Source organism: Equus przewalskii, chromosome 16 (assembly GCF_037783145.1).
Source record: "Equus przewalskii isolate Varuska chromosome 16, EquPr2, whole genome shotgun sequence".
NCBI lineage: Eukaryota > Metazoa > Chordata > Mammalia > Perissodactyla > Equidae > Equus > Equus przewalskii.
Window position 1 is genome coordinate 8,796,256 of NC_091846.1, and position 12,694 is coordinate 8,808,949.

The 12,694-nt window shown below is 41.0% G+C and overlaps 1 protein-coding gene across 14 annotated transcripts in view; it reads left to right on the plus strand.

The window, feature by feature from the left end:
* The window catches only part of MTUS2 (microtubule associated scaffold protein 2), a 559,616-nt gene that overhangs the window by 487,293 nt on the left and 59,629 nt on the right, over positions 1-12,694 (plus strand). The window contains exon 1 of one of the 14 annotated variants that reach the window (XM_008535029.2): positions 8,308-8,820. The exons of the other annotated variants lie outside the window; for them this stretch is intronic. Coding sequence (XP_008533251.2) covers positions 8,767-8,820 — 54 coding nt within the window. The 5' untranslated portion in view covers positions 8,308-8,766. Of the gene's footprint in view, positions 1-8,307; positions 8,821-12,694 lie in introns of those variants that run through there. 14 annotated transcript variants of the gene reach the window in all.

The following is a 12,694-nucleotide window of genomic DNA, read 5'->3' on the forward strand; positions in this document are numbered from 1 at the left end:
AAAAAATCAGGAAAAAGGAGATAGGGAGTACTGACGTAAGTGAGGATGTATTATAAATTTACATAGGTATTATGGGAGGGCTTACTGATAAGGTGACAGTGGTTAGGAAACAAGATATGGGTAGCTGGGGAAAAGGTATTCTAGGCACAAGGATCAGTGGGAACAAAATGCCTGATTTGAGAAAATACTTGACATGTTGGCGGCACAGCAAGAGGGCCAGCATGGCTGGAGTGTGGTAGATGGTGGGGAGAGCACCAGATAATGAGATCAGAGTGGTAACAGAGGGCCAGTTACCTTTGGGCCTTTGAAAGGACTTTGGTTTTGATTCTGAGTAAGAAGAGAAGCCTTTGGAGGATAGAGGATAGGAGAGAGACATACTCTGACTTTATTTCTAAAATTTCTCATAGTCCAATTTGTTGGGAACAGACTGGGGGTAGGGGCAAGTGTAGGTACAGGAACATCAGTTGGGAGGATATTGCCATTATCCAAGTGAAGTATGGTGGCAGCTTGGACCAGGACACTGATAGCAGAGGTATAAGAGGTGGTCAGATTCTTGATCTGTTTTTAAGGTAGAGCTGACAGGATTTGCTTCTAGATTACATGTAAGATTATAGTTCATTATATTATTTTCAAAGAACCATGGTCACCTTCACTTTAAGTGTAGACTTTTTGCAAACATCAGATGTAATCACTAGTTGTGGGACACCTGCCATTTTCTTCCCTAAAGTAGAAGCATATTTGGGAATCTGGTATGTGCTGCAGAATAAAAGCTATTTAGAATCGTTGGTTTGAGGCCATGTGGCAATCTAGAGTTAGCATTGCTAATGATGTTATTTAGTGATAGACCCACACAAATAGATGGCCAGGGTCTTATCATCAGTGGAAAAAGAGAGAGAGAGGAAAATGGTAAGGTGATTATGAGAGTTAGCTTTCTTCTGTTCTTCTATCAAAAAGACAACAATGGATAGTTGCACCCTTAAAATCTTGTACTTCTTCCAAGATCCAAATCAGAAGAAAAGTCCAGGGGCCGGCCCCGTGGCTGAGTGGTTGAGTTCATGCACTCTGCTTCGGCAGCCCAGGGTTTCACTGGTTCGGATCCTGGGCGTGGACATGGCACCACTCATCAGGCCATGCTGGGGTGGCATCCCACATGCCACAACTAGAAGGACTCACAACTAAAATATACAACTATGTACTGGGAGGATTTGGGAAGAAAAAGCCAAAAAAAAAAAAAAAGATTGGCAACAGTTGTTGGCTCAGGTGCCAATCTTTAAAACAGAAAAGTCCAGGTGGATGTGAAAGTACTTTCTCCATCTTTGGTTGATGGTGTCTATGCAGTTGGGCCCAAGGGTTACTGTTCCTCAGGGGTTTTAAACACCTTCCAAATGTTAGCACAACAGCTGTGTTGTTGCATATTAGCAGAGTCTTTGTGTCGTGAAGTTCTTCAACTTTGGCTAGGGTAAGTCCACTCAGTCTTGAGTGTATTTATCCAACTGGTACTTTCTGTGTGCCTGGCACTGGCTAAGTAATAAGGATACAGTCGAATCCTTACAGGCAGATGTGGTCACTGCTCTCATGGAGCTGGTGACCTAGTAGGAAGACAGATATTAAAGGAACAGATCAGATAACTATTTCATTGCTGTGGTAAGAAATGCTACAAAGAAGGAGTAGAGGTTTCTGGGAGAATCTCTTCTTTTTTTCTTCCCTTATTCTTCCCCCCAGACCCCCCCAATACAGAGTTGCATGCTCTAGCCATAGGTCCTTCTGGCTGTGCCACATGGGACACCACCTCAGCGTGGCCTGATGAGCAGCGCCATGTCCACACCCAGGATCCGAACTGGCAAAACCCTGGGCCACTGAAGTGGAGCGCACGAACTCAACCACTCGGCCACAGGGCCCGCCCCTCTGGGAGAATCTTAACCTGGCTGAGGGGTTGATGACTAGTCTTCCTAAAGGTAAGAAGCCATTTGCTGAGATCAGTGACACATTCTTCTATTTCTGCAGTGATCCCAGTCTGGTTTGGGGAGACCACTGCTTCATCACGGTATAGTAAGGACTAGGGCGCTGGCCACATCCTTTCATCCCTTCTTTATAATGGCAGCCACATTGTTGATTGATATGCAGCTTCTGGTCCACTGTGATCTTCCCTTTCATCTAATATATGTCAAATAGACAGATGCACTTTGGAGCTTTGCCAGCTGCCTCCCTTCTCTGTATCTGATTCTACCTGTCAGTTATCCAATCTTGTCCAACCTATCCATCCAGCTAGTAGAGATCATTTTGAATTTCACTTCTCTTATGGGAGTAGTCAACTCTTCTGAATATAATGCAGAAACAAAGACGATATCTCTCCTGCAGTCATCCTAGTTACTGACTTAAAAGGAAAAGAAATAAAGGTACTTTCAAAGACTAACAGACTAGAAAAAAAGACTGTCCTACATAAGTAGCAACCTTCCTACTTGGATATTGCGGAAAAGTGACATTTTTATAGTTCTCTTTTGACAAGTATGTAAGGACAAAATAGTACATATGTTATTTGTTTCTTTTTTATAATTCCCTTAAATTCTAAATCCTAGCTATTACATCAAAGGTGTTTTAGAACATCTATTGTCTGTATGCAGATGATCATAACCACCAGTCACTTCTAGTTGAAAGATTTCTGTTTTGTATTTTTCCTTTCCAGTCCATTCTCACCTCATTAAAATCTCTAGATGGATTGTGTTTGGTAAAAGCTATGCATATTTTCCTGGCGATCCCCTTTGCTAAAATCCAGGGCTCCAGCTCCAGCTCATATTTTAAATGCATGGAAAAAGGAGGGGCCTGGTCGGTGGAACCAAAATAAACAGATGGTTGCCTTGACAATTTGTAAGAGGATCTTTCATGATCGTTTTTCATGGTTTTCTTTTGAAATAAATAGTGAAACAGAGACGCAGTTTTTGTCTCTGACCTCCTGCAAATGGCCCCGTAGCTCACAAACTGCATTAAACACCCAAATGCCTCTGCCAAGGAGCCCCTTCGCTTAGTTCCACTCCTCCGTGCTCCCATCTCACCTCCCTTCAGAAAATGGTCAAGACCTGTTCTCAAGGCAGACTGCTAGTGTTGTGGGTGTGAATGTGAGTGAGACACAGCAAGGAGGCCATGATATTTTGGGAAAGACAAATGTAAACAATTACTATTACATGGAGCAGAAGGTCATCAGCAAGAGTAACTATACAGAATGGTGTGAAATCATAGAGAAGGAGAAAATTCACTCCAAACAGGAGGATCAGGTAGGAGAGGTGAAGTGGTGCTGACTGGATCTTGGGAGTCCAGTTTGAGCAGGAGGAGACTTGAGTCTGACACGGGTGATTGAGGGTTGGGGCTGGGTAAGGAATTTCAAGTTTAAGGAAGACAGAGAAACAGAAATAATAAAATTGAACATTTTAACATTGACTTATGCACATGGTTTCTCCTGTGTCAGTTTAAAGTTATTCATGCCTTGGTTTATAAATATACTTGAAATCCACAACAGTAGAGGCTCTTGTTCCAAGTTCTGAAAATGTGGGGCAGTTTTATAAATATGTTTGCATTTCCTTTTACATTTTCATATGCTCAGATCCCTTATCCAGATTATCCCACAAACTTACAATTATGTAAGCTTTGCAAATAAAAAGTTTCAACAATTGCAATGCAATTCATAAAGTACTGTGGCTAAGGTCATACGCTTTCAAGTCAGATCTGAGTTCAAGACTCTATCGTCTCCTGGCTTTCTGTACACCTGACAGTTGTGCAATCTCTGGGCCCCGGTTTTCTCATCTACAAGATGGAGATGATCATAAGACTTATTTCATATTGTTTTGTGAGAGTTACATGAGATATTGCATGCAAGCCCTAAGCATAGTGCCTGGCATCTGTTAATGATCAGTTAATGTTCATTATTAGTTGCTGCTCCAAAACAGAGTATTTATAAGCTTTTCTCTGAAGAGATATACCAAAAGACCTTCATGTGACTATTCTAAATGCTCATTCCTACTCCAATGCGAGAAAAAAATGCCAGAAATAAAAACCATCTCAAACTCTTTTAAATATTAGGATCCAGAATGTCCCAGATTTCATCAACCTATGAAGTCCTAGCTTCTTTTTATGCCAAATTACAATAATCTAAATCCCCATTCTGTATGTCTTCAAGTAGTTCAGTCTTGTTTTAGATGTTCAAGCACTCTGGGGATCCTTAGAGGATTTTTGTCAGGGGTGCCTCCCTCCCGAGCCCTTGGCTTGCACCGTGTTGTACAGTCCAGTTTATTTCCCTCAACGTGAGTTTCATTGGGCGTTCTTCCACTTTTAAAGGCCCCAAAAGAAGAAGCTGTTACTTCCTCACCCCATCCTAAGGTCCCATCCTGATTTCTTCAGTGACCTCTTCCAAGGACGTTTTGTATGTAAGAAGGATCACTTCAAGGAAATCTCACTCCTGCCAGGTGGCCCTCAAAAGACAACAAATATCCAAGAGAAGCCTAGAATTCTGTGTTGTGTCAGAAAGGAAGGAATGTAGACTAATGAGTTGTATCCAAAGGACACAGGGACCAACAAGAAAGTGCTCTTATTGGCCAGAGATGAGATAAACTGAGCATCTAAAAAGGCTTAGAAATTCAATTGATTAAAACACATTGTGTACATTAACATAAAAACATGAGTTTACAATGATATTTTGAAAAAATGAGAGAAAACAAACAACCTCTTTGGGTACCATTGCAACACCAAGTCTCCATTCAGAAAATTGGAACTTAAAAAGAAAGGATTAAGCATTTATCCTATCTTTCCTGTTCAAACTGTATTGCAGGGAATTGAAATCACCCTACTTGATGAAAAAAATTCTTTTCTTATATAAAAATTCCAGCTAATAAATGCGAAAGGATGATAGAATCTGAACGTCATATTGTAACTCCCTATGAAATAATTGATTGAGGTCATAATCATTAACAAATGAACCATTAGATGAAAGGTTGATAGGGAACTTTATAAGGGAGGAGTGAAGCTGTCACATCTGATCCTCTATGGCTTCGCTAAAAATGGAACACCCAAACATTGCGTGCTTCCTGATGAGATGCAATATGATGCCCACAACATCACAGCTGAGGTATTATTGCTCAAATAAATTGAGCCTGAATCTCAGCCAGGCTTAAGAACGAAATTTCATTTTCAGGGATGTCGGAACAAGTGAAATGACAGTACAAGGAAACAAACAGGCAAATCCAAAATGTGGGGCATTCTATAAGCCAACCAACCCAGGTCCTGATCAAGGCAATGGCACAGAGGAGAAAGGAAGAGGAGGGGTGGGGAAACTGTAAAATGATTTTCTTTCAGAAACCAGGGAAATTTGGTTATGGACTAGGTGTTAGATGCCAAGGATGTATTGTCAATTTTGTTTGGTGTTTTAATGGTATTGTGCTTATGTAAAAATGTTCATAATTTTCAGTGGTGCATACTAAAGACTTTGTTTTAAAATACTTTAACAAAGGAAAAAAGAAGTCAGACAAATGAAAATAAAGTGACAAAATCTTGATAACTGCTGAATCTGGGTGATGGATATATGAAAAAAAAGTAAAAAACTGATAGATGAAACAAATGTGCCAAAATCTTGATAACTGTTGAAACTGGAAATGGGTATATGAAAGTCCTTCTATTTTTGAGTATGTTTGAAGTTTTGTGGTTTTTTTAAAAGATTTTATTTTTCCTTTTTCTCCCCTAAGCCCTCCGGTGCATAGTTGTGTATTTTCAGTTGTGGGTCCTTCTAGTTGTGGCATGTGGGATGCCACCTCAGCATGGCTTGATGAGTGGTGCCATGTCCGCACCCAGGATCCGAACTGGTGAAACCCTGGGCCGCCGAACTTAACCACTCAGCCATGGGGCCGGCCCCAAAGTTTTTTAACTTATAAAGAAAACAAACATGGCACAACTCCAGGACATTGGTACCTTTTTCAAAATCTGGGTTACTTGCTCTGAGTAATCTTACCACGTGTGCAATTTCAGCAACACCGTATAGGGTGGACTGAGCCAACCCCAGCCCATGCCCTTTAGTGTCCTTTGTGCACAAGAGGAGAAGCTGAATCCCATCTTTCTTTGTGTAGCCTCCCCGTCTCCTCCTAGTCTCCCGTGGGCAACTGCCTGAGCGAGCACTCTCACACATCGCCCAAGAACAAGCAGTGATTTTCGAGCAGATGCAATCTAAACCTTAATTTAGAAAGAAACAGTTTGCTAAGGTGCACGTTTAAGCATTCTTTACACCACTATAGGGAGAAGTTTAGCTTCTTGGAACCTCCCCACTCCCACTGGCCCCTTCCACATTAGGGGCTTTGCTCTATCTTGTCTTGATCAGATACCTTTTGTGCAAGCACTACTGCCTCCAAGTGAATGCAAGCCACTACTTTTTAAATTTTTAATTGTGTTAAAATGCGCATGACATAAAATTTACCATTTCAACCATTTAAGTGCATGGTTCAGTGACATTCAGTACATTCACATTGTGTGCAACCAATGTCTAGAATTCTCTTTATCTTGTAAAACTGAAACTCTATACCCATTATACAACAATTCCCCATTCCCACCTTCCCCCAGCTCCTGGCAACCTCCATTCGACTGGTTCTAGTCATTCCCGGTGAAAGAGGCAGCCTGTGCCTCCCAGCGTCACAGAGCCCAGGCAGTGTTGGCTGCCTTCCCCCTGGTACACCTCTCTTTATTTTTTTTAATTTTTTTTTTTTTTTTTGGTGAGGGAAATTAGCTCTGAGGTAACATCTGTTGCCAGTCTTCCTTTTTGCTTGAGGAAGATTGTCGCTGAACTAACATCTGTGGCCATCTTCCTCTATTTTGTGTGGGATGCCATCACAGCATCACTTGATGAGTGCTGCATAGGTCCATGCCCAGGATCCGAACCTGTGAACCCTGAGCCGCCTAAGCAGAGGGCACGGACTTAACCACTACGCCACCTGGCCAGCCCCTACACTTCATTTTAAAACAATAAAAATAATGCATACTGGCAAGAGGGTAAAAAGTGGAAATTCACTCTCTCACCTCTCTTTCCCATTCCTCAAGGGTCAGCTGCTCTTATATGAACAGTATGTATTTTTCCAAAACTTTATTCTAGGAATATACAAATGTATGTACGTGTGTAGTTTTGCTTTGTGTTTTATAAAAGTTTATTTTCTCACTCAACAATGTATCATCTTTCCATACCTTGGGAAGGTGTTGGATGTCTAGTATTTTCCATTTTTATGCTGTTACAAACAATGCTGAACTGAGTATCCTTATGCATACACCCTTGCATATTTCTGTGAATATTGTTGTAGGATAGAGGTAGAAACATTGGGTCAAAGTGTGTGTACATTTAAAATTTTGATAGAAATTGAATTTGAAAAAATAAAACAATTTTGGTAAGTACAGCCATATTGCCTTCGTAAGGAATTATGCTTATTGACCTGTTAGCTTAAAGAAAGATTTGAGCTTATTCTTTCAGGTTTAGGGCAAACATCCAGTCTGTTATTTGATCACCAAATATCCTTATCCTCTCTACAAGCAAATCTAAATAGCCTGTGTTACTTAATTAAAATCCATTTGGAAAATCTCAAGTTAGTAAAATTACCTAATTTTAACAACTTTTGTCTGCTTATAGTCTTAGGAAAATTTAGCGGACAAAGATGTAATTGTATAATTCTGAAAATGATACATTTCAGGATTTCTCCTTTGAGATTTCAGGAAATATAAAGTTAATCTTGAAAATATGTGCATCTTTTTCGGGATTACATAAATATATTTTTAAATATCCAGTCTCTCTCTTTTTTTTAATACCACGTCTCTTTTGAAAAAGACTTTTGCCCCCTACTCCCTTCCCTTTTTGATTTTTAATTGTTTGAAAAATTACAAATTGCCCAAAAAGCTCAAGTCCTCTAAGGCTTTTATGCTAGTATGTCCAGGAGAAATATCTGCCCCAAACCCCAATTTTAATTGCTTAAGCCACTTAAATGGTTTGTGTATGTCAATCTAGGCAAATGATTTCACAATTATATTTCAAATATAAAGATTTCATCCAACAAGGCAAAAATTGTTCATGGCACACAAATTTGAAAATAAGCAATTGGTGGTCCCATTAGGCAACCAATGCGCCCAGAAGAGGAGTTAATGGAAGGAAAGGGCGTAGCCATCACGTCTATAAACATTTTTCCTTCTCAGGAAAATAGAAAGCCAGTGTTTGGGCAGAGCGGGTCCCTCTCAGCCCTCTCAGTAGTCCTCAGCCCGGAGGATCCCCTGGAGCCCAGGATCTTCTTTTGTGCTTCCTGCGTCCTCTCCAGGCGTGTGTGCGTCGTGCAGAGGCGCGTCTGCGCTCCGGCGCGCTGGGAGCGGCCGGGCTCCCTGCTGCGAGCAGGCTGGCTGTCCTCGTAGGGAGATGGCATTGGTAAATGCTCGATTGTTATGCGACTATTGATTCGCCTCAATCTGAGGATTCCAGTGGCAAAGTGACCCTCCCTCCGCCTGTCCCCTCCCTTCCTGGCTCCCGCCCTCCCCCTCCCCGCAGCGGGATCCTCACGCTGCCTACCGCCCTGCGCTCCTCCTCCTCTCGTTCCTGTGGCTTCTGGATTCCTGAAGTTATTAGGAGAAATAAGGTAGCCGAGGGGACCACATGGAAGTTGTGACAGCTCCCAGCGGCGCGCCCCTTTCGTTTGAGCCACTACCTCGCCTTAGGAATTACCCGCTGACACGTTGAATGAAGGAGGTCCCCTTGCCAACCAGCCTGCCGGGATGGGCCACTGCTGCTGCAAGCCTTATAACTGCCTTCAGTGCCTGGACAAGACGGTACTTTGCCTTCCCTCTCCCTCCTTTTCCCCCTCCTCCTTGGAAAGGGCAGAGAGAGAGCCTGACCAGCCACCTCTGTCCCTCTCCCCTGGCATGTGTGTGCGCTTTGTTGGTGAGCAGGAGGCTGCCCTTACTGGTTCCAGTGAGCTAATTGTGCGTGGTGCTCACAGAAACATTTGTTCTCACATACTCTGCAGTGCCTTACATAATTCTGTATTCCTGCAGTCTCAAATGAAACTGTTGCATTTTCCTGAATCAGGAGGGCTCTGCTCAAACATCTTGAAATCCAAACTGCCAAGAAATCCTTGGAATATTCTTAATGCATTTTAATGTACCTGCAAAACCTAAGACCTTCCAGTGAGGAATTTCGATTAGCTAGACATGTTTCTCTTGGCCAACTGCTAACTTTGAAAGTTTGTCACTCTTTTTTTACAAACAGCATCCATCCTTGTAATTTATATTCTTAAGGTCAGAGAAGAAAGCAGCAGTACAGTCATTCTCTCTGTACTTCTTTGCGTCGCAGAGGGGTGAATAACACAGAGGTGGAAACTTAACTAGCCACAGAGTCTGAGGCTGTTTATGTCTTCACTGGAAGGAAAATTCACAGCCAGGAAACTGAGAATAGAAGAATTGTATGACAATTCCAACACAAAGCCTTTCTTTGCTTTTGACATTTGCCTGTGAGCCTAGAGAGGAATTAGGATATGCTTTTAATTTCACTTCTGGAAATGTATTGGCAAGAAGTCTTGTCTCTGATATATTTTATTTTCACACATATTGGATTTCTCAAAGATGCATGAAATGGGATTTAGCAAGGAGTTGAAATTGCCTCTTTTTACACATGTGGGTATCAGCTGCATAGATAGCTTGAAGTATAGTATGTGACCAAGTGAAGGAAAATATATGGCTTACTATAAAACTCATTACAAGGAGGTCAGCTGGGAACATCTTAGTTATCAGTTCTGTTTATGCACTTTGACCTCAAGTAGGGTTACATACCACCTAGGAAAATTAAACTGATGTCTTAAAAGTCACCTGGTACTTTTGTCCCAATAGAAATAACTATTTCAGTGGGTTTGACTTTTGCTACCATGAGTATGAACTAAAATATTTATGTACATATTTGTGTGCTTTTAACAAATAAAAATGTAAAACATTTGCACTCAGTTGTCTGTAATCCAACATTGACGTGAGTAAGCCCTTTTTCCAGAGAAGTAGTTGCAAAAAGGTGTTGAAGCTTTGTAACAACAGTTATGATAAAAGGGAAGGTTTTGCTACATGTGCAGTGCTGTTGTAATGTTCATCTTCCTAAGCCCTGGTGCGAAAGTTTTAAAAATAGAAGCAGTAATGGGCAGGACATTTTTGAGAAAATATGATTTTAAAGTGATATGTCCTCCTTTTTTTTTTCAAGTCAAGTTCATGAAAATAATTATCCCTGTGTCATTCTTTAATTTAGAGACTTTGGAAGATAATTGAATGTTACTTCATCTCGTTAGCAGTATGATGTTTAAGTAACTTTCAAATGTTTTAGCTTTGAAACTTCAATCTTAGACAAATTATTCTTTACCGAGGAACTTAAAAACTTACACTGCATCTGTCAACTCTCTCACTGTGTTTACACCCACATTTCCACTATTTTAGAATAGCATTCCCATTGGAGGTTTTGTAAAATGTTCAAAGGTGCTCATTTTAGGAATGAAGATTTTTCTTTAATTTAAAAAGTCCTCGTTTTATTTAGTTGCCAGCTTTTCAGGATAACTTCACAGGCAGTATGCCAAAATCATTTGTTTATCCCCTAGTTACCTATTGGGCAGGCGTTGTAGACTAGGAGCATGGTGGGAGTCCACTCCAACTTCGGGAGTCAGTACTCCTTTAACTCCCACCATAAAGTCCTTCAGTCTGTTGATCAGCGCTAACAATCCCGGCATCAGCATTGACAGAAGCCTAATAAAATTGTTGACGAAGTTGTTTCTGGTTACATTTGCCCAGCTTAATAAACCTTAAAAAAAAATTTCCTCAGAACTTTATATGGATACCAAATAAAAAACTTAATTTTGAAAAATAAAAAATTTTTTAACAGTTTGATCATAGTGCAGCTAAAGATGTTCTGAAAAGAATGATGGGACAATTAAAGGTACTTTTTAAGTAATCAGTTTCAGAGATGAGGCTAAGAAATATAAATATGAAGATGCTTCTTTAGCATCACTTTATTGGGAGAAACTATAGAATCTTGGCTAGAGTATAAAGTGAATTAAAATGTACTAAATGAACAAATGGTTTTTAAAAGCTGGTTGTGCTTATGTATTTTCAACTTGTAAAATACCAGTTCATTGACAATATTTGTTGCTGGTTTACTCTGTGCTCAGTTATGGCGACTATCAAAGAATTCTTAAAAGGCACAGCCGGCCCTATGGAGTTTACCAGTTGTTCGTTTGGTTGTACTTCTATCTTTTCCAGAGAAATTACAAGTGAGATAGGCAACAATAACACTTACAGAGGATTAAAACATTAGTACAAGACTGGAGTATAGTTAAGTGAAAGTTACGTGGTAATGAGCATACCTGGAATCTAGTGAAAGGAGAAATCAGTGTTGGAATCATAGGCAAGGTTTCTTGGAAAAAATCGATCAGGGTTTGCACTTTGAGGAATGGGGTGGAGTTTTAATGAACCAGTAAGGAGAAGGAATGGAATTCTAAGGAAGGAATGCATGAGTAAAGGGGTTTTAGCCCAGTTTGATGAAAGATGAGAGTAAACGAAGTGGGAAATCTGAGGACGTAGGGAGTGTGGGTAAATACTTCCCAGGCTGAAAGCCAGACCCAGGTTTTCAACTTGAGTTAATAAGAAGTAGGAATCCATTGTGGAATTTTGAACAGGGAGGCAATCCATAGAAAAACTCATTCCACAGGTATTTTCAAAGGAAAAATCTGACCCAGGAAGGCCGCTGGCACCTTGGATGGATCCCAAAGAATCCATTCACCTGTGGACTCAGCCTGGTTCAGGATCAAGCTGCCAGCTCTGTGTACAGAAACTCCATACCCCTAACCTTCCAGAGTTGATCGTTCTTAGGAACATTGAGTTATTAAGAGAAACAAACTAGGTGTATAAACTAGAATGCCAGCTTTTTTTTTTTAACAATAAGAAATGTAACTGACAAGCGAAAGAATGATGACAAGGCTGATGGACATGTTATTTCTTTTTAGAGTCAAAAGTCTAGCTTCATAAGCTTTGATGAGACTGGACTCTGAGTCAGCAAGTTGATATTCAGGCATTCAGCGGCCTCAGAGCCCGGGTGTCCATGAGCTGTCACCCGTCTAGCCTGAAATATACTTGGGAAGGCTGTGCAATTGTTCCTGCCCTGGTGGCCGCCTCTTCTCAGCTCCCTTTACTTTCTCCCTTTACTGCAACTGGCCTTGTCTTGCTGGTTTCAGTCCTGTCCTGTCCCTTTAGGGTTAGTTTGCATATCTCTACCCTAACCTTTTATGTGCTGATTATAATCTTGGAAGCTAATCTTACTTACCTTTTCTCTAAATTCTTGGTAGGGGCAGGAGTTGGGAGAAGGCACCTCACTGTTCCTCCCAGGTATTGGTGTGTAATTGGACAGTAATACATTTGAGAAGGTGATTAGAGAAAGGCAGCATCCAGAAAGGTCAAGAAACTTGGATCAAAAATGATGGTACTGGCTAGTTTTCCTTTCCTTTGCTTCTCCGAGATCCAGAATTTCCCAGCATTACTTCTTTGGATTCACACTCCTCCTTGGGCCCCGTAAGTCCCTGTCCTTTCTAATTGTTCACTAGTCATCCAGGTATGGTATGAAAATCCCTCATTAACTACAGCCTCTTAGGTAAGCTCAATGTTTTGCAACCACTGGCTCTTC